The following is a 21848-nucleotide window of genomic DNA, read 5'->3' as shown; positions in this document are numbered from 1 at the left end:
CTTATGGTAGGACAAGCCTGGTTTTTGGTGTTACTTACTATCATGTCTTCCTTAACTGGAAATACAAACATGGTGATTTTGCTGATGATAAAGAATAATATGGAATCTGGATATAATGGTGTTTTGGAAAAAGTTGATATTTTCGTGGTTTGAAACAAAACCTTCTGTTGCAGAAAGTTAGTGACTTTGCAGGAAAAAGGAATGTTTGACAGGCATTTTCAAAGGTGGTTTTTTTTTTTTTTTTGAGTCTTTCCATAAGAATCATATTAGTGTTTTAACTCTTATGGTGCCACAGTGGCAAATTGTGGTGGTTTTTTTTTTTTTTTTCTTCTCCACAGGTGATGGATTACAAAGAAAAAGTTTTTAATACCTTGATTGACTTCCTGTGCTCTGAAGTGTATCATTGTGCAATAATACATGGCAAAAATGTGAAGATCAATTTAATAAATGTAAATCCTGCTTTCATTAAAATGATTTATTTGAAGCTGCTTTGTGCCTGTGCAGCAGCATAGTAAATGCATTACTGTTAGTACAGGGCACATTTAATGGCGCACAAAACAATTGACTCTGTATATCTTTCAGTTTGATGCTACCCTGGATGTTTTGTCATCAGCGATAGTTTTGTGGCGTTACAGCAACGCAGCTGCTGTGCATTCTGCACACAGGGAGTACATGTAAGTACACTTAATTACTTTTGGCATTGGTAGAGGCCTGCAGAGCTTTTGCTGTCAAGCTGTGATGCTACAGATTCCAGGGCTTTGACAAGAAACATTTTGTCATGTCAGCAAGTATTCTTTCCTTCTGCCAACTTATTGTTTGGTCCCAAACATGCAGCCTTTCCTTAGGCAAACCTCCCTGTGATTATGATTTTCAGTTTCTTTTTAACCAAGATAGTAATTAGTAGGGCTTGGCGATTTTTTTTTTTTTCCTTGCAGCATCTGTATCAAATGAACTGTATCTGCAATCTGTAATGGATTTGATCTCTTTTATTTTGCATTTTACTCCATTATTCTTACTAAAGTATGCTTTTTAAATTGATGCTTGTATTATATTGGTGCTTCCCTTAACAAGATTGGAGTATGAACCCCTTCTCTTTGAATCTAAATCACTTCAATTGCTAGTGATATTATTGGAAGTTGAGATTACAGAACATCTGATAAGATTGAGCCTGTATTAGTGATATGATAGGAGGGTGACACAGTTTATTATAACTGCTGTACAAAGAGAGAGGTAGACACACCTTTTAATTACAGAACTACAGCTGTTTTGGTAAGTAAGAATGTCTCAATACTTGCATGTTTTCTGTAAGGAAAAAGGTATATGGTTGCAAAGTAAGCATATTTAATGCTTGCTATATAGATCTTACGGAATAACAAGAAGGGAAGCCTGATGATATTTAGCCCTTACATAACTGGTAGGATCAAGGAATAATAAAAAAAAAACCCAAAAAGCCACACAGAAGGGATTATAACTTGTCTTCATAGACCTTTCCTCAAAACTAAGCAAACAGTAAGCAGTATTTTTACATGCAGTAACTCGGGCTCATGCAACAGTTTGCCAGCGCTGTGAGTTCCTTTCTGGCAGGACTCCATGCATAGCAGTTTGGAATAAAGGGCCATAGAAGATTGATGTGGCATTGATTCATAAAAATAAATCCAGAAATGTGTGATTAAAATTAGTCTTCCTGCACAAATTTGGAGATCTTAACAGGCATTTCCTGAGTATGTTGCTTTTGTGGGTGTCCACAGAGATTCCTGTCAACATTCAATTAACATATTTCTGAAACCTCCTTCTGTTGAGCTTTTTCAAGTGAACATTGTAAAGTACTTTATAGAGAAAATAAATCCCAGTACAAAAGAATAATCAACATATCCCCATGGCTGAGACAGTAAAGTGAACAACCAAAGTAGAAAACATATTTTCCTGCTTTTTATGCTCATTTTTGTTTTCAGATAACCCCTCTGCTTTATATAAGACTAAATTAAGTCAATGAATTACTTGCTGTGCCCTCTATTTGAAGACAGCTAAGGTTACATGATGAGATCAGTACTGAGTGAAAGAATGTTACCATATGCTGGGAATATGAATCACTGGATAGGCAGTCTGGTTATCCCTCCATTTCTAAAATTCATAGGAGAATCATTATAGTACTGACAAATGAAGAGATGGTTGTGTCTCTTAAGGCAGCTCTTCCTGTGTCAGATTTTTGAAGGAGGCGTATTTCTAATTTCTTGTTGTGTTTAGTCAGTCTCTTGCTTAAAAAAACTGCATGTAATTCTTTTTCCTCTACACTCGGAAAATGTTTCGTGACTCTTCCTGGCTCCTTGCTTACCTGGTAAATAATCTTTGTATCATATGTGCCTATAACTGTACCTGGTCTTTCACAGTCCGTGGTGATTGCCTCAGTGGGGAAGTCTGCTTTCAGACTGCTGGGCAGCTTGGTGCAAATTCATGTAGACGCTTGGGTTGTGCTGTGCGTTACGCCTGTTTCTGTGTGCCTAGCCATATCCTGCCTTACTACAGGAGCCTGTGCAAAATTGGGTTTCTGCAAAAGCATTATTATTGTTTACCAGAGTAAGCTGTGCCAGGGTGACTTCAGTTTCATCCTTTATTTATAGGCCTGTCTTTTATTGATTTCAGTATTATGTTTGTCTGTGTATCCTAATATATCAGAAAATAACATGAGCTCCTTGACAAAAGCTCAAGTGGAATTGCTAATTATGTTTTGCAAATTTATAAAACTTCCTGCTTCATAAACCTGACAGTAAGAGATTGCTCCAAAATCTGTTGAAAGCAGTGGAAAACATCTCTCAGAAGGGCAACGTCAGATCTAATCCTAACTGTTGGACATCGTTGAGAGGGAACATAAAGATAGAATGAAAAACAAAACTGCAGAAAAAGACACAGAGAATACAGCCTGGCTCATGATGTGCTATGAATTAAATACTTAAAATAAACTGCTAAGATGTAAAAGAACTGCATAATCTTACTTAAGAGGTAGCCATATGGAAGTTAGAGATGCAACATTTCATGGCCTGATACTCATAAGGAACAGTACAAGACTGCTTTTTGTGCCAAGTTCTGCTAAGCTGAACCAATGCATTTCCATTTAACTTCAGGGGAATTGTAGTGCTAAAACTATAATGAAAATGTGTCCCACTGAGTTTAACTCAGTTAATGGGTTTAATTTTTGCTAGATCATTTGATTTCTCTTGCTTTTTTGGGGCAAGATGAGAAGGTACTTTTTCAGTGTACGTGTAGCCAAAGTGACACAGTGTACATCTTTGATGGTAGTTCACATGTAGTAACTGCAAAATGTATTTTAACTTCTGTGATTTGCCCTTCTTGAAAATTCTTTGACACTGATGGCCTCTGAAGCTAAAACTGGCAGGCTTTTCAAGTCTTTTATTGATGAGATTTTTTCCTAAGTCATTGTGAAAATGTGTATCTGGTTATGGTCAAGGTATGTCTTAAATTATGATGAAATTCTGATGAAATTGTTGTGCTTTATTGTTAAATATACCAAGTAGCTTTGAAAATATAATGAATGTTCACCAAGATCAGGTATGTAGGCCATGTGAGACACTGCTTGATTTTGCCTAGCTGGCACATTAATGAAACAGTATGTAGGAGTGGGATGACTATTTGCTGTGGTTGTTACTGATACTTTTTGGATAGTTTCACACTTAAACATCTTTCTGTTTTGACAGTCAAATAAAAGTGGGTAAAAACAGGCTACTACATTTTCATGAAGAGTGCCTGAAAGAATTGTAGGTCTTGAGGCAATGCAAGAATTGGGAAGGACTACAGAGATCTGGGAGGAGAGAGTTCATGAGTGCTTGGTTTGTTTGGTGTGAACTGCTGGGTTGCAAGTTAACATGCAGAAGTCATAGAGGTGCTGAACAAATCATCCACTGAAGAAATCCGAAGCAATGATCAAGAAATCCAAGAAAGAAATATTCAGAAATAACTTGAGAAATAATTTTAAATTCCAACAAATGACGAAAATATACAACAAAATTAAAATTCTTGCAATTCCTTGTTTTTCTTCATAAGAGGAGAAACTATGAGGAAGAAATATAGTCTGATATAGCTGATAAACCAGAAACTGAAAAAATGTGGTAGACCTGTGCAGTTTGGGTCAGTTACAGCTTATTTATTACTTCCTGGTAAGAGTTTTGTGGGTCGATTAAGAACAGGTTGTCAGGTTAAAGGTCTGAATTCAGTCTTCTGTTTTGCAATTTGAACACTGAACAATCATTGAGCTATTCAAGATGCACAAAGAAATCTGAAAGGTCCCCATTCCTGCTCTCCATAACCAGTGTACAAATATTCTTGAATATTCTGCCCTTCAGTAAATCTTCAGTGACATAATAGTTTATTGGGCTGCTGAAGCAAATCTAAATTCTGTTGAAGGAAGAAATTTATTGAAATTGGTATGGTAACAGGAGTTTTTCATGTGCATAAATAAACCCAGTAAATAGCAGCAGAAGTAATTTCATAATAGAAGAATCTGAAGCATTAGGAACCTGGGAAAACATCTCACGAGAGGTTGAACCAGTAACTGGCTATACAGCCAAAGGGCAGCTTTTTGATCTGTTAAATTCAGGAATGAAAGATTTGGATTGGAGTGCTGGAACTGTGTATGAGGAGAAAATGAGAAATACCACTAAAAAAGGAAAGGCAGAGAAAACAGAGTAACAAACTTCAGGCACACAGCCTTGTGAAAAAGCTATAAAAGATGGAGCTTTTTATGTATAGTTGGTTGGAAAGATCTCAAAACTGTGAACAAAGGAAAAGCCTCTTGTTTGATACCCTCTGTTCAGGAAAACAGGACTTTGCTCTGTTGGCAGCCTGCTCGGGTCAAATGGAGTAAATGGAGTAGTGCTACTTAGGCTATAAACCAGTATTTCTATTTTTACATTACAGAACTGGAGTCTTGCATTTGTGTGCAATGCAGTGCAGGACATTGTCTGCTTATGCCCATAGGATCCATTGCTCCTAGGAGTATTTTTTTTTTTTTTTGGCTACTGGGTTTTATTGAGGTTGTATGTTTAGTATTGCAAAAACTAACTCAGTACAGCATATTTAACATCGTGATTCTTGACAGTTGCATCTGGTGTTTATTATATATTATTTTGTTGATGGTACCAAGTTAAATTCTGTGTTTCCCAAGAACCAGTCTGTCAATGTCTTTCTTAACCCAGTGTGAGAGTAAATAGGAACATTCTGGATTATGCCAAAAGCAGAAACCTCACATTTCTTCATTTATTTCACTGTTTAGTTTTTTGGGTTTTTTTCCTATTCTTTTTTTTTTTTTTCTGGTGGCATATGTCAGACTCCAGCTATTCTTGCCTTTATTACTGTAATAAGAAAGCTAAATTGTATCATGGGCAAATAATTTCCAATGAACTCACGGTGCTCTGTGTTGCCATGACACAATACATGATGAGTGCGTTACGTAGGGATATGTACACACAGAGATATTCTGGCCCTTTCCTAGGACTTCATTCACTAGGCATGAAACTTCTGGCTGTGTGGCAGTATGACATGGGAATTAGGCTATTTTAAAACATTTTATGAAGCATATGAATAGTATCAACAACCTTTTTATAATACCCAATGAGTACAAAATTACCAGTGTATCAATCACTTTCCTCAGCTGCTTGATAGCCGCCTGGGTGCATACTCTTTGTCAGTTACCTTTTCACAGAGTGTACCTTGCGTTCAGTTTTTGATTGTGAGTAGCCTCCTCAGGTAAATGGGGCAGTGCAGCAAGTAGGCATGTTAGTGTTACAAATACTGCCGCGAATCGATGGATGTTTATCAAGCGGAAGGATACAGCTTTGAACAGTTTTTCTTTTATAACCTTACATCATTCTAGGCATGTGACTTTTGGAGAAACCTAGTCTAGTGATTAGAAACCCTTACCAGTTGCTTAGTTACGTTATTTCTGGAATTCAGACTTAAGTAAACAGCAATAATAAAATCATCTGTACAACCCTGTGTACGGTAAGTAGACACCCAATCTGAATTGGATGTAGCTGAAAGAACCGTCCTTTGCTGTGGTGTTCCCTTTGTCAGTGTGGATATCTTATGGATAAATATTCCTTTGACACCTTATTCTCCTGCTCTTTACTTTCCAGTGCAATCCATTTTTGGAAGACAGGGGATATCAGATACGTACATGGTATCCTTCTTCAGTTGCTAGGGGAAAGTGTTGTATGGCTTCATAAAATACCTTCCTGCGTTGTACTATGTTACCTCTTCAAATTGCAAATCTGCTTTTGCTCTATAGTCTCTTGTCCAGTTGCTTTACGGTGTAGTCCCATGCAGTCCAGGGGCTTTCATCCTGGCAGTGATTTTTGCTTTGAGGATGATGATTGGAATTGCCCTTTATCACTGCCTTCTGCAGGTTCTGTAAAGAGCCATCACCGTCACCATCTCCTGCAAAGCCACGTCTGCTGGCAGAGGAAATGGGCACATCTGTCTGGCTGCTGGGCACATGTGGGCAGTTAGTGGCTGGTGACTTTGTGTAAAGACTTCTTTCTTACTGAGAAAATGTGGTGGCAGGTGAGACTCTAAGACAGAGTGAGTTTTTCCTTCCAAAGTAATTGTAACACTTTTTTCTCTTGCTTGTGTTCATATGACCCCATTTGAGAATATTTAACCCAAGGTTTGGCCACGAGGAGCCTTAAATTATATTGAATATGTGTTGAGTACATTTAGGCATGCGATATGGGGACCACAATGTATCCTACTCTTGCACCCAAAGCTTGAAAGAATTAGAAACTGCCTTTTCTGGGAGGAAGTGGCTGTCAAACTGCCAGGTTAGGTCCGGATCTTCTTTCTTTTACTCTAATTCAAATAAGAGAGCATACTGATCTGTATGGTTGCAGGGTATATCCTCTCTTGGTTCACAGAATTAAAACTCCCTCATTTTCAGTATTAGTACTGTAGATTTTAATTTCCATTAAACTGGCTCTGCTGTACTGGTTAGCCCGACTAAATGAGTGCTGTCTATTTAGGTAGTGTTGAATGAAAATAATCCTCTAAATTCAGACCCAACATATCAGTCACATTGAAAAAAACTGTGGATAATTTTATCTATGCTATACATACGAAAGAGATGTAAAGCACAGATGGCAAAATCCACACCTACCCACAGTTCAGGGCAAACCTCTGTGGCTAGAGGAAAAAATCTTTTGTGATGAGTGAATGAAATAGCTAAGTGATCTGGAAAAATGTCAAAGGCATGGAGATAGCCTAGAAACTGCAAATAGCTAAGAACCTACCTCTGCAGCTCTTGTTTAGTTCTCAGTTACTATGAGTTGGACCTCACACGGCACATGCATGTCTTTCCTACCCAGTAGAGCACAGTGCAGAGTTGGCAAAATAAGTGTTCACCTGTGCTTGGATGTCTGCTTATAGGAGGAGAAATAGAGTTTCTTTTTAACCACACTAAAAATTTCTAACCCATTCTTTCTTCTGAAATATTTAGCTGAAGTAGTACGTCTGGGTACAGTACTAGATACAAGTTCTACAGTTGTTTCGTTAGGCTGACTTATTAAACTGTGTCATTTCTCCATAAATCCATTATCTCCTATTCTGGCAAAAGTGAAGCAATCATAAACTTTGCTCTTATCCAGGCAGAAATGCATGTATACATACATTTGTGCATGCACACACACAAAATCCTCACACATAGAATTTATATTGAATATGAAATAGCAAATGTATATATTTATGCGTTCTAAAAATCTGTTTCTAAAAGTGTGGCATCTGTAGACTTGGCAATGATTTTACTGGAGCTAGATCCAAAATCTATTTAATTTATGGAAGCCTTTCCTTTTACTTCACTGGTAGTTGATTAGGCAGTATTTGTGTATATTAGGTAGTATTTATACATGTGTATATATATAAAAAAGTTCAGGGATATGGTGGTGGTCTGTACTGGAATTTGATAATCACCATGAAAATGAAAATTACAGAAATTTTCAGAAGGGTTTATTTTCCAGCTTCAGGGGAATGACAATCTCTGATCACCTGCTACAAGGCTAGGAGCAGTGATCGATCACCTCTTCGCAAGCTGGGAGGGTGGTTACAAGGCAGATGTACCATGAGTGCGACTGTACGGTCTGTGCAGACCAGGAACTAGAAGATAGGTTGTAAAAGTTATCAAAATCTCCAAGCTATAGAAATGTCTGTTAGCTTTTATTGGCAGATTTTTAATACCTGGAGAATCAAATTATTTATGGAACTGTTGCCCCAGTTCAGCTGCATGATTTTAAAGGATGTAGATACCTTGTTCTGCAGTGACTAGTTGAACTCCTGAGGATAATAAAAGTTTTAGAAGGCCTATAACATTTTCAACATGAAATGGATCCCTACCATAGCTAATTTGAGTCTCGGATATAAACCCATGCTCTTTAAATATAAAGAGCAGATATAAATTATCTTACATAAATGGATATAAATCCATGCTTTTTAAGAAGAGGTTAGACCATGTGATAACACTATATTTTTGAATATAATAATTGAGAGATCAGTTTTCAGTGATAATCTGGACTATTACTTGAGTTTTCTTTATTGTGCAATCCGGTTTGTTTTTTATATTTTTTTATGTTGAGAAAAAGGAGTAGCTGTAGTGATGCCGATCTGGATTCTGGCAGTTGGAGGTGGATTGTGGAACATATGCGATGAACAGCAAACCCTCTTTGATCCTTTTAAAGTGCATCTTGAAGTGACTATTCCCTCTTCACCCAGCAACAGGCAGGTGTAAATACTCTGAGCAGCTGTGATTCTGTACAGTTTCGTGTTGGAGCCCTCCTCAGTAACTAAACCTGATAATAGATATGAGCCATACCACAAACATAAATGAGCAATATCACTGTCTAATTGGACACAGAGAAGCTCAAGATTAGCAGTAGAGCATGGCAAAGAAGCAGGAATCTTAAGTCTGAGGCTGATACTGCATCTTTTAACAGTAATGTGCCACAGTGGCTAGTAACTTCTTTTTAGAGTAAGCCCTTTAATGGGTTCAAGAGGCAGATTTTAGTTTTCACAGTTGTGCATGTCACCCTAAGGAAAAATGTGGCTAGAATTATCTCAGCAATATTGCGGAATGGGTAGCAAGGAACAGATGTTAGTGAACAGCTGCATTGTAATTTTTATGTCTCTTTCTAAAATAATGGGCAGCAGCCCCGTGCTTGCGGCACAGTGTGTGGTAGACTGAACAGGCCCTTTCCTGTTGGAGAGATATGGTACCTAGCCATAGAGATTTTGCATCACCTGCCCCTGATGTGTCTGGGGTGTGTGCAGGGTGGCTGTTGCTGGGCAGACAGGCATTCCTGGCAGGGCTGCTTAGGCTTCTTTCCTACCTCCTTGCATACTTTTCCTTCATGGCAGGAGTGGTCCTTGCTCAGTTCTTCCTGTTTCTTACTTGTGAAGCAGCAGATTAGGATGTGTAGATAGCAGAGGCTGCTGTGGAGGAGAAAGTAGCTAGTCTTGGAAAGACGTGGATTACAGTTGAGATGAAGGAAAGAGAAAGCCAAGAGGCCTGCATTTGTAACATCCCCAGCTGTCCTTTGGTGCCCCAAATTACTGCAAAGCACAACACTTTCAGCCCCTTCTCTCCAAAACATGCTCTGACTTTTTCTCTTTCTGTATTCTTTGTCCACATACTTAGTCCTGAGTCCTCTTCCGTTTTCTCTACCATGCTCCACTTCACCCCCCTCAGCCAGAACCCACCGGTTTGCCACCAGAACATCATTTTTGGTGACCCAAATGTTGATCTATTTCCTCCTGAGTTCTCACCCTTTGAGTATCAGCATTCAATTTTGCTTATGCTTGAGAAACCTTGAGCTGGTCGTGACGAGGATTTTATGCTTGGGTAACTGTAATCAGACTATAAGAGCTGCCATAATATAAATATTAAATGAAAGTAGGCCTAGCTTCGTTTAATCAGGCTGACTGCCTCTCATGTAGAAGAAATGTGGTGCTGATTATTGCAAACTCCAAGTTACTAATGAAGGAGCATTCACAGAATGTAATTTTTATTTGCTTATGGGAAGAAAGGCTGAAAACAAGAGTACCAGCAAAACAAAGAAATACGAAAGAGTTCTTGTCATGTGGCTAGCCACAGGAGACAATTAGGAAAAAAGTATACAGAGATCCAGAATTAGAAAGTGAATGAATACTGTATGCTCAAAAATATTTTCCTAACTCCTGACATAGCAAAAACCTCTTGGCAATTGCCTCCCTTCCCCTGAATGATCCCATACATGATACTCACTGTCACCCACTAGTACTCAAATCCTTTCAAATCATAGGGAAATGGGAATTAGCACGTTTACAGGTTTTATTGAATTAATGACTTTTATAATTTAAATTTTTTTCTTTCTTAAACTCCAGAAGTTTCATTACTAGGTTTATTCAGATATTAAATCCTGTAGCCATCCTAAAACTGATTTGCTCAGGTTTGCTGAAAAAGCTCACATTACTCCTGGGCTTAGAGCACCCGTTGCTCTTGTTGGCCTGCAACTCCTTTTAATGCTAAGTTACAGTTCCTTGCAAAGTAATAGTTTTAACGCTACCTCTTCACTCCAGTGCTGAAAAGAGGCTGTAGAGGTTTTAACATTTCCTTTTTTGTGGGCTATTAGGAGCCATTAGTACTGAAAGATCTTGACAGAGCCTGCAGAGATAAAAATTTCATGAATACAAATTGGTAGGATCATAGGATAATTCGGGTTGGAAGGGGCCTCGGGAGGCGTCTAGCCCCAGCTGTTGCTCAAAGCAGAGTGAGCTGTGAGATCCGAATAGGTTACTCAGAATTTAAGCCAGTCTGGTCTTGAAAGCTTCCAAAGATGGAAGCTCCGCAACCTCTCTGGGCAAACTGTTCCACTATTCCCATGGTGGAAAAATGTATCATAGTAAGCTTCTTAACAACCAAGAAAATACAGAATTAAAACAGAGCAAACAGCTCTTGGAAAGTAACAGAATTATGTGTAGCAATCAGGAGCGTTATCTTTTATTTGTAGTATCCTAGCTGCTAGAGAACTGGATGAGGAACTGAAGCTTGTTTTGATGGCAGCTTTGCAAATGTGAGAATTTAGCTTCTACCTCAAGAATATCAATTCAAATACTAGTGGTTTATAATTACTTTTCTCATACTTCTCTCTGTTGTGTTTACCTCTGTAGCTCTACTGAAATTGTTAAAATGTTTCCCCTGAATAAGGTAAGTGATGTTTTCAATGAATAAGGCAAGTGATCATGATACACAAGAAGTAAATTTTTTAAAGTGAGATCAATCAATCACTGGAACAACCTCCTCAGGGACGTGGTAGTGTCCTCATCACAGGGGTTTTTCAAAATACGATTAGACAGAGTGCTAGATAATCTCATCTAGGCTCCCTTTCCCTTGAAATGTTGGACCAGGTGATTTTTTGAGATCCCTTCCAACCTGGGCTGTTCTGTGGTTCTGTGAGGTTCTTTACAATGGTAAAAGTAACTAAAAAACCCCAAATAACCCATGTAATCAAAAAAGATCAAGTATTCTGAGATGCAGGAATGAATAAAAGAATTGGTAGAATAGCACAGCATTTGACAAGGAGGTTAGTTTTTTAATGCTACATTTTAGTTGTATGCTAACAAAACTGGGAAGTAATTAGACTGCTTCTGTCAATCTTGTTTTATTCCACATGGTGTCATCACATTTCAAGGACTGGTTTAATGAACTTGAACTGTGGTGGTAAAACAGGTTCCAGAATGTAACAGACATACTACAAAGTACGTGAGACCCCTTTCCCTCTCCACGGCCCCAAAACAACTGTCTCTGTGAGGTGCTAAGAGAAAGTTAACACATTTTTTGCAGATTGGATTCATATGCATCACAAAGTTTTTTTTGAATCCTTAATTCTGCTGCACTACCTTTGCTGCATATGAGAGCAGGTTGACTTGAGAGGCGCAATTACCAAGAGCTTCATCACAAGCCCTTGTCAGTACTGTGTTACTGTATTCCATTTGCCAGAAAGATAGTAGGATGACAATTAATGAGGGAAGCCTCTTGCAGTGGCTGTTTTATAGCTGTCAATTGGTATGAGGCCAGCTGTTATCAATCACCCTTGTGGAGCTTACCCCTGATCTCTTCTAAAGTAATAGATAGCAGAGCTTATCACTGAGGATGTGTTTGTAACTATTACTATTATCTATTTATGTTTTACAAAATGGTACAAACCAAGTAGCTGAGAGTCTAAATTTGCTGTCTTACTTCAGGCTGACTGCTGCTTACACAGAAGAGCCGTTCCCTTTGGCCGGAATGGGTCAGCTGACGTAAAAGAGTATTCAGCATGGCAAAAGCCATGCTAAAGGTGGGGTCACTTTATTATGTTGAAGATTAATCACCACAGAGATCTGAGTGAGATTAATCTTTAGCTCTGTGGTGGAAATATTAACAGAATTTTAGTCTTAGCACTACCTGTAGGAAATCATAACGAATAATTACAAATATAAGACAGAATTAAGGATAAATCCATGAATTAGAAGGTGTTTAGCTGTCTGTGCTAGATGCAAATGAATTGAACAGTTGGACTTCTTATCCTTAGGAAATTAACTTCATGATAAAAGGAGGAAAAAATGTTTAACTTACTAATAGCAGCTTGAAAATGGACAGTTTGTGGAGATGGAACCCCCTGTATCTCAGTAGTTTTCGTAGCTATTTGCTTAAAAGCCATTATCTTATGCAAAGTAACAAATTTTTGATTAAGCAGAGACTATCAGGTGCTTACAGTGATAGATTTCCATTTCTGGTTTCCTTAAGAGTTGTGAGAAGTTGTCATCAAAATGAAGAATTGTGTCTGTTGGAGTTCCATACAGGGAATGTGCTACGCAAAAGATGAGGTCGCAGCTGTGTGTCACGTAGCGCAGTTACACTAATCTTGTTTTGCTTGGTGTGAGTGCAAATATCCAGGACTGGTGTAATACAAAATGGATATTTATAGGGTTGTATAAATATAAATGGATTGTATATGGGTTGTAGTACTGCCTTCAGAAGAATGCCATTTGGAAATTGTCAGGTTGTAGCGCACACAGAATCAAGCTTTAGAATGGACACATGAGTTTAGTTTTAGGATTTAGCCATAATCATGTTCCTGAATTCCACTAGAAGTAACCTAGCAGTAACTGAAGCTCAAAAGCTCTATATAGTCTGAGGCAGTTTTGAAAGTCCAAATAAATTTATTCTCAATATCTGTGGCTCTAATACAGCTGATTTAACAGCATGTTTCATCTATGACAAAGTTGACAAAATTGATGAGTTAATTTTTTAATACAATGAATTGTACTTGGAATTATCTTTTGGATTTTCAGATAGAAATACTGCATCAAAAACACATCAAGGAGTCTCTTCAGCAGATTATGATCTGCTACCAAGACCTACAGCAAACTAAAGAAGACTTGATGGTTTCACTGTTAAAATCGTAATATTAAATTCTTTTTACCAACAACTTAATGATGTAGTTTTAATTACTCTTGCATTCCAAGTGCCATTGCTGCAAGAAAAAAAAAAAACCAACTTGTGGAAGTTTCAGCTTTAGTTGACCTAAAATTTTATTAGTGCCTGGCCATCAGAGACATGACCTCACCTTATCCTTTCTGAATTAGTCTATTATTCTTTAAACTATACTGCATTGTGAAAGATTCCAGAAAGCTTATTGTTTCTGAAAATCAACTCATGTTTTTCCATTATGTTTTAAAATGTTATGACTAAGTTTCCTCTGTTGTCTTTCTTTTTAGAAGTAATATATTACATGGAACGGAGTGAGATTTCAGATTCATTAATTCTCCATTAGATATTTTCTGTTGCCTGTCAAACCTGTAGGCATCAATTATTTTGTGTTATAGATCAGTTCTGTCTCTAATGATGTGGATATTTAGTGGGAAGCTCTTATACTAACTCATGTAGAAATGGCTGCAGAATAAGTACGTGACTTTGAGTAGGTGCGGGAGGTACGAGCAAGTGGTACTGATGACATATGATACATGGAGATCTCATGTATTCCTCATGGTTGTCACTGGACAGAGAGTACCCTCATGTCTTAGCAAGAATATATCAGCGTTCTGGAATATAAGGGCATCAGGTGGACCACCACTTACTCCAGAGGGTCTGAATTGCTGATAGTGATTATAGGGGACCTGGAGATTGAGGGCCGTTTATTACACTATGGTGATTCTAAGTCAGGGGTGTCTGTACAATCTTCACTAGGTTTTTGGTCAAACCTCACTTTGTGTCTTAACTCCTCTCATTAAATTTTATGGGTACTTTTAGTTGACTTGAACTTGTTTAGAAACGGCACTTGGCTCATCTAATTTAATTGAATGTTATTAATGAAATTGCATTTGCCAACAACCTTGGCACTAACATCCTTCGTGTGCAGTTGGAAACACTATTTAGTTACAAAGCAGTAATTGTTAGCAGATGGAAGTTAGCAGGCTTGTATTAAAGTTTTCATTGTCTAATGGCTTGAAAATAAAGCAAGCTTACAATAACCAATTGCAATTTGTTTATTATGTGCTACAGTTAACATTTCGGATTAATTTTTTGAGATTTCTTATTTTATACATTTGTAGTTGGATTTTGCATGATTTGCAGTATAGATATAAATTATTTTTCTGTCAAATGAGATTGAAAGAAGACACCATGCAGTGTTTTGTTCTAGTAGTTTTGCAGATAAATTGATACACTCAAGAAGACAAGAAGCATGTATTTTTGCACTTAAATTACTATGTCATTACTCATGAATTTTTCATGGCTACGAATCCCAAAAGCCAGCATATAAAGGAGAATGTAGGCTTTCTAAATATGATGACTGAATGCTGATTCAAACCTCAGACTGTGTTTCTGTCTGGTATTAATACCCTTGTCACTGTTATTAACCTCTTCCTTTTTTTCTTTCTACTTTTAGCTATTTCTGGTGAAGTAGGTGTATAGGAATTCTTTTGACATAGTAAAACTGATCTGGGGAATAAGGGAAGCAGCTCAAGATTGCTGAAGTCATTACTTACCCTCTGGCATAGGCAAAGATACAAAATATTTGCTGTTAGGCTTGGGTAGTTGGAGAGTTTACAGAGACAACCCCAAACTCTCCAACTTAAATGAGAACCAAATCTAGCCAGTGCTCAGGCCAAGGGCTGGTTCCCCGGATGCATTAGTCTCCTGTCAAGCCCATAGGGAATGTCTGCCTGTCTCCTTAGACGATGTGTTCAGGGAATAGAAGGTATGCTAAGGGAAGGTGATGATGCTTCACTGCCTTCACTTTCCTGTACCCTTGGAATTCATCAACATGTATTGGCACGAGGAATTTTCATCAGTTGCTTCCAGTTCAAGGTTTGTAGCTATGTTGGTTTAAGCCTGCTGGGAATGGTAGAAAGGCTTGTCTTTTAGTGTGGCTTTCATGTCAAAGGTCGGCAAATTCTTGCATGAAGTATATGTATCTTATGTCAGTGTGTCACTGGCTCAGCAAATGGCATTAGGCAAGTCAGCCAACTTTTGTGGACCAGCTCTGCATTTGTCCCAGGTAGGTAAGTGGAACTTTTAGTATATGTTTCTGTACCTTACCCCCTTCCTCAAAAAAAAAAAAAAAAAATCATCTTTACAACAGAATCTATTGTGAAGGATTGCGTAGTATAAGCTTCTTGGGTTATGGCAGTGCCAGATGTTACAGAAGTAATACATTAATGTGGTACTGAAAAGTTTTGAGTTTGACAAAAGTAGAGCAAGAGGCTCTGGACAGATTTCTGTGCAGTGATCCATTCAGATAGTGAAACTGCAAATTTCTGAAAAGATTCTATTGCAGAACAGGGAGCTGCTTGCAAATATGCAATGGAAAATGGAAAGCCCTCTAATTTTCAATTTTACTCATTCTTTTTGGGAGATGAACTTTCTTCCCGTTTGTATTACCATTTAATCATCACCTTGCTGTAGGATTGCAGAGAATCCTGTGAGTTTCTTCCTCTGTTGCAGATGTGCGCCAGATTTTTGTTCTTGTGTTTGAGTCTAGAGGAAGGAGCCTAGGGTAATCAGACTGTCTCAAGCCTTTGCTGTGTACTTCTCGCAACAGGTTATATTTAACAAGAATGAGGACTGTGTTGTGATTTACTACAAAGTTGTTTAACGTGTCTTAATATAGTTGTAGCAGAGTTTTGCTTACCTGAGACGAGTACCTCATCTAAAATACCACTCCATTGCTAGGACAGACGCCAGCCTCTACTTTGTCTGTACTCTGTAGAAGGGCAGACCCTTTACTGAGAACTTATCTGTAGGATTATCTGGCTTGTCCACAGCACAGTTTAAGTGTCATTTGTGTTGGGGAATAAAATGGCCAGCTACTCGCATGCGCTGCTGCTGCAGCTGTGTCTTCTGACTTAGGCAGAGCAATGCCAGCTCAACTGCAGTCTCTAGATTGAGCTTGATGTGAACATTACATGTGCCGCCAACCACCAGATGGCCTGATGTCTGAGTTGTTGAAAATAGTAGCATGCTACTGGAATAATTATAGCATCCATAAACTGAGCTAACAGATAGGTACCAAATAATGAATAACAAAGGAAATACAACTACTGAAGAAAAAATCATACTGGTAGATATCACTTCTTAACTATTTCATGCTTTAAACATTAAAATTGCTCTTAATGTATATCTGTAGTAATAGAATTTTATATGAAGAGCTATTAGTAAAATGGAGTTATATCAATGATGTAATAGACTGGTTACTTTTTAGAGGAAATCGAAACCTTATATCCTGTACTACTTCACAGCAAGAACTCCATCTCAAGAGTAGTACCAGTCTGTATGTTTGAACAAAAGCAAAATTTTCTTTTTTACTGTAAAGTTCTGGGTATGCATGATGTGCTTTGTAAACTTCATTGTGCCTGTGTCCTATAGAAAACTTAATTATTCTCTGTTACTTTATCTTCTTTTCATTAAGCCATTTGTTTGCTTTTTATAAGACTGGGTTGTAAGCTCTGCAGAGCAGGATTAGAGAGTCTAATTCTGCACAGCACCTGATCTGATGAGAATGATCCTTATTTAGGTATTGAGAGACCCTTGGACAGCCTATGAAGTGATGCATCTAACCTGCTGGTGGTTTTTTGTTTTTGTTTTTTTTTTTTAATATATACACTTAAAATCTTTTTTTTCTTTGAAACTTGGGGAGGAAACAGATGTTTCAGGTTCTGCTATTCTACTGACCAGATTTAGCAAACATCTGTCCTGGTTTGGTAAAGAGAATGAAGTTCCCTTGATTATTTCTCATGTAGGATCCTAGCAAAACAAGCAAAGAAAGAGAAATAAGCCTCTAGAGGACTCTGATAAATGATCAGGAGCAGAAGAGGCATATCTTTTTCTCTCACTCTGAAACATCATCTGGTCTGCCCCACGTTTTCGTATATAATCCAGATTTTAAGAACTGCGGAGGAACTGAACATTTCTTTTCATTCTTTTCTTTAATGCAAGTCTCTCTCTTCAGCGCTTTAAGATTTTTTTATCATTAATAACCTGTGTGTTGTCCTTCAGCACTGGGAGAATTGACAACTTTAAATATGCTCCTAACATTTCATTTTATTTTTCTCTTTTTTTCGCAGAGCATGTGTTATCTTGGGTGTCATATTCCTCCTGTCATCTATATGTATTGTGATCAAAGCCATCCACGACCTCGCAAAGAAGGTGCTTCCAGAAGTGGTAAGGTGATTCATGTTCTTTAAAGGTGTTCTCTTTATTCCCTGCACTGCCAGTGAGACTGAGAAAGAAAGGCCAGTGTCTCCTTTCAGCAAGCCCCGCTGAACTCGGTGAAGCTTTGGCAGGTGCATTTCCTGCCTGGCTGCGCATGCTGGTCCTAGTCATCAAGCAGTATTTTTTCCTTGTGTGATAGAGTCTAGTCTTTGTTTTTTTATAGGCTTGACCCCATCTCTTCTTCTCCTTGGTTACCTTTATGGGCCACATCTTTCTGTGCATAATGACTTGAAGCTTTCATACAGGACTGTAGAAGTTCACTTACGGAGAGGAGGTCTCGTCTCTCAGGGCTTAATGAAAGTAGCAGAATTTTATGAGGTTATTACTCCACTGACTTCGTTGTTTTATTTTTAATGCGGAAAAAATGTATTTTTGGATTGTATTTTTTTGTTTTCCAGCTCTTGCCCCCAATTCCAGAGCCACGTATGAGTAGCAGGAATGGAACAGGTGAGGGGAGCATGCTGGGTGAAAGAGCTGGCTTCTTGACTGGCTCACCATGGAGCGTCACAAAGGGCTTTTCTCCTGCTCTCTGCTTTCTTTTGGTTATGAAAGCCAGCCCCTACCTGGCTTATAGAGCAGCTCTCCCCAGCGGCCTTTCTCCCAGCTCTGCTCTGTCCTGTCCTGCTTTGCTTCCTTTCAGTACTGGGTATTAAATTCCCTGACCTCTACTCATCCAAACCACTACTCACTGGGAGAGCCATTTGGCAATGGTTCCACTCCCAGAAAATTCTTCATAATGTGCTCAAACAAAATGAGGCTTCAGTTCAGTTTTTGTGTATATCACCTGACTTGGAACTCTTGTATTCAGCCTTCGTGAAGTGTGGTCTATTTGCAAACGTGTGCAGACTTCCACATCAGGGCTTTGCCCTGCCAGGTACCATTCTCAGCACATCACTAGAGATAACCTAAACTCCTGGCTTTCAACCAGGAGTTGGAGGCAGAGCTGGAAAAACAAGCCAAAATGGAATTCCAGCTTGTTACCCACTGTTGGCAGTGCAGATGATGTACTGGGTCCTGTGCTCTCATGGAGCTTCCAAGAACCTGGACTACTACAGAAATTTATTTTCAGTAGTTTAGTGGGATTTGGGCAAAGATGAGTAGCATAGCAAAAGCCCATTAACTAATGAATTACTGAGTTGCAGCCAGGTGCATAGTTTGACTGCAGGTGATTCACATTCTCTTTGCATTTCACTTTTTTCCTCTTTTCCAGCCTTCATGATTTACTGCCTCCTCAGCTTTGCCAGCATAACAGTACATGTAGCTGTTCACCAGCCTGGTTCTGTCAGAATGATCTAGGTTAGCTTAAACACTTTTAACAGTCAGTTCTTAAACTCGACCACAACATTTTGACAGAACTGGGTTAAGGAGTGAGCATGGATGCTATTATACCAGTAAGGTTGAAGATCCTGTAGGGGAGACACTACATGATGGATGGCCAGCTCGAGGACAACCTCTTAACTTGGCTGTACCCGAACAGTGCCATCTGGCTACAGTTGACTCTGTAAAGGAGAATTAAAATAAGGGAGGCTGCAATGATGATTAAAACACCCATTTGGTAAATTTGTGCGAGTGTAGATCAGATTATTTTGGATGTTGCAGTCTAATTCATTGTGGACAAATGCCCTAATAATTCCAGCAGTAGGAGCAAAAGTTTAAAAGGTATCATCTGTATCTCACTCTTCCATCATTACAGGTACTGTCAACAGGTGAAGGCTCGGTTTCTTACATGGGGAGAAATGTCTCCTATTTGCAGCATCAAAGTTATTTGTAACTTGCAGATCTGTGGTACTTCCTCATTTTGAATTTTTGAAATACATTTACAGCAGGAAAAAAATACAAAATCAGAAGGTATTCCTGAATCAGAAAATCCCATTACATTTTGAGTGTCCTTTAAGAGTAATTTGTACAGATGCCTTTTGTCACAGACTGCTTTGGATTCAGGCTTCGGTGCGCTGAAACTGTGTCAAGTAGGTGAAAGTTAGGGTGCATAGTGCTAACAGATGACATGGTATCAGGATAAACAGGTGATCATGTTCCTGTGATATTGCACTGAGTGTTCTTGCAGGGTTAAGCACTTAAGTACTACCAACAGTTTGAAAGGTGTATCTGGCAGGCACAGGCTGTGGCTGACGAGTGGTAGGGTAAAAGCCACATGCACACAGTTGAGGGATTTTCATACCCTGCAATTCTGTCTGTAAAGTAGGTTAGAACAAGGGATGAAAAAATGGTACTTCTGTTCGGTGTCTCTTAAATGACATGGCAAGGATTCTCATTTTAAAGTCCCTCAGTGCAACTCACTGTGGGAAACTGATTCGGTAAGAGTTGCACGACAGGTGTAAACTAAGAATAACACTGAAAAATGAGGAGGACAGCGTTACTGCACCAAGTCACGGACAGTGAGGCATTATGCCTAGGAGTTGCTACATTACAAATAGTTGGGGGAAAAGGGTATTGTTTAATGGAATCCTTTTCAGTTGCTCTAGCTGTGCCTGAATCTGATTTTCTGTTTGTGTAATGCTCCCTTAGCTGCTCTGTGTCTCAGCAGAAATAGCCATTCTTTCCAGTGCTGATGGGGCGTGTTCTCAGCTCATCTGCAGCAGCCTGGCAGTATCATTGTTGTCTTAGCAGAAATGAAATCTGGTCAAGTTAAATCAGCAAGGGGGAGACGTTTCTGCCTCTACTCTCTTGTCTAGGGTGCTGTCTTCTCCTTCTTGGACCACAAATGAACTAATTGCTAATGATACTAATTTCTGTAATATCTTGCCATGTAGTTTAGCTGTAGTGTATGAACATACATGGAAAAATAATAGAACAGTGTTTTCTGCTAATGGCTTTTTACATAGCAGTGAAGTATCCAGTTCTGCATCAAAATAGTGACCTGAAATATTTTCTTGTTGCAGAATGGCTGTGTGATCATGGCCATGACTCCCTTAAAGATCTTTGTGAAACAAAGTTAGTGTAAGTTAGCTGAAGCAGGCCTTGCAGCTGTGCTGAGGCATGCTGATAAGGAAGCTGAGAAAAACACTGACCTTGTGCCTAATGTTGTAAATAACTTTGAGGAATTCGCGTAGACAAGAGAGGAAAAAAAAATATGTAGCTAGCTATCCGCAGAAACCGCAAGTAGGAGGACATATGAAAATGTAACCCTTTAGAGCTTAGCCAATCAGCAGATGACTAGTAGGCATAATTAACTGGAACTGTATATAAGACATAATCGCACCATAATAAATCGAAGCTTGCTTTATCACTCATATTGAGTCGGCCGCGTGCTTCCCCTCGCTCGTCATTTTCTGACTGTGATTTCTGTATTACTGGGATTTCATATCAGTGTGCTACTCTGACACCAGGGAAGTATCCTTGTGGTAAGCCAGAACAGAACATTAAGACCAAGGAAAGGTAGCGTAACTCCACTGGTGTCCCAAACTGGTATAAAACTAGGGTGAAGAGCTCTGCACTAGATTAAGAGGACGTATGCCTCAGCATATTTCACATGTGAGTCATAGGTGCATGATTTTTTATTTTTTTTTTTACAGTTTATATCTTTATTTGTCTTTCTTGAAGCAAAGGGCATTGAAGATTTGGGTACTTTTTGAAGCGTCTTGTGAAATTTTAAATTTTCAATTTTAAAGGAGATAATGTGGCTAAAACACAAAGCTAGTATTGTCAGTCTCAAAGACAGAAGCGGTTTGGAATGCATTGCTCTGCTGTTCGTGGGGGATTCATGGTAAATGTAATGTTAGTGTACAGCAGTGTGGCTGACTGCATCATTCTCAGAACTGTAATGTCTCTTCCACCTCATCATTTGTGGTAAACTTAGGTGACTTTGTCAGAGTTGAAAATTGGGAGCAGTTATAACTTCTCTGAGTTCATTTTAATTTGCATAAGTTTTGGAGAAAATATTATGATCTGGAGAGTTTAACTTCAGAAATGAAACTGATCAAGCAATTAGGTATCTGCTTGCTAATTGTAAGGTGCTATAATTAAAATCCCAAAAGCATAGGCAGTAGCTTCTAAGTAATTCTGGATCAATTATACAAAGTTCATTGTCTTTCTTGTTGCACAT

At 38.6% G+C, this 21848-nt stretch overlaps 1 protein-coding gene across 2 annotated transcripts in view; it reads left to right on the top strand.

Annotated features, from left to right (window-relative positions):
* Positions 1 to 21848, top strand: part of TMEM163 (transmembrane protein 163) — a 101792-nt gene that overhangs the window by 62088 nt on the left and 17856 nt on the right. For both annotated transcript variants that reach the window (XM_056348627.1, XM_056348626.1), the window contains 2 exons: positions 583 to 674; positions 17638 to 17734. In XM_056348627.1, the coding sequence (XP_056204602.1) occupies positions 583 to 674; positions 17638 to 17734 (189 nt within the window). The remainder of the gene's footprint in view (positions 1 to 582; positions 675 to 17637; positions 17735 to 21848) is intronic.

The sequence above is a fragment of the Falco biarmicus genome, chromosome 8, assembly GCF_023638135.1.
Source record: "Falco biarmicus isolate bFalBia1 chromosome 8, bFalBia1.pri, whole genome shotgun sequence".
NCBI classification, from domain to species: Eukaryota; Metazoa; Chordata; class Aves; order Falconiformes; family Falconidae; genus Falco; species Falco biarmicus.
This window is presented reverse-complemented; position numbering and strand designations above follow the sequence as displayed.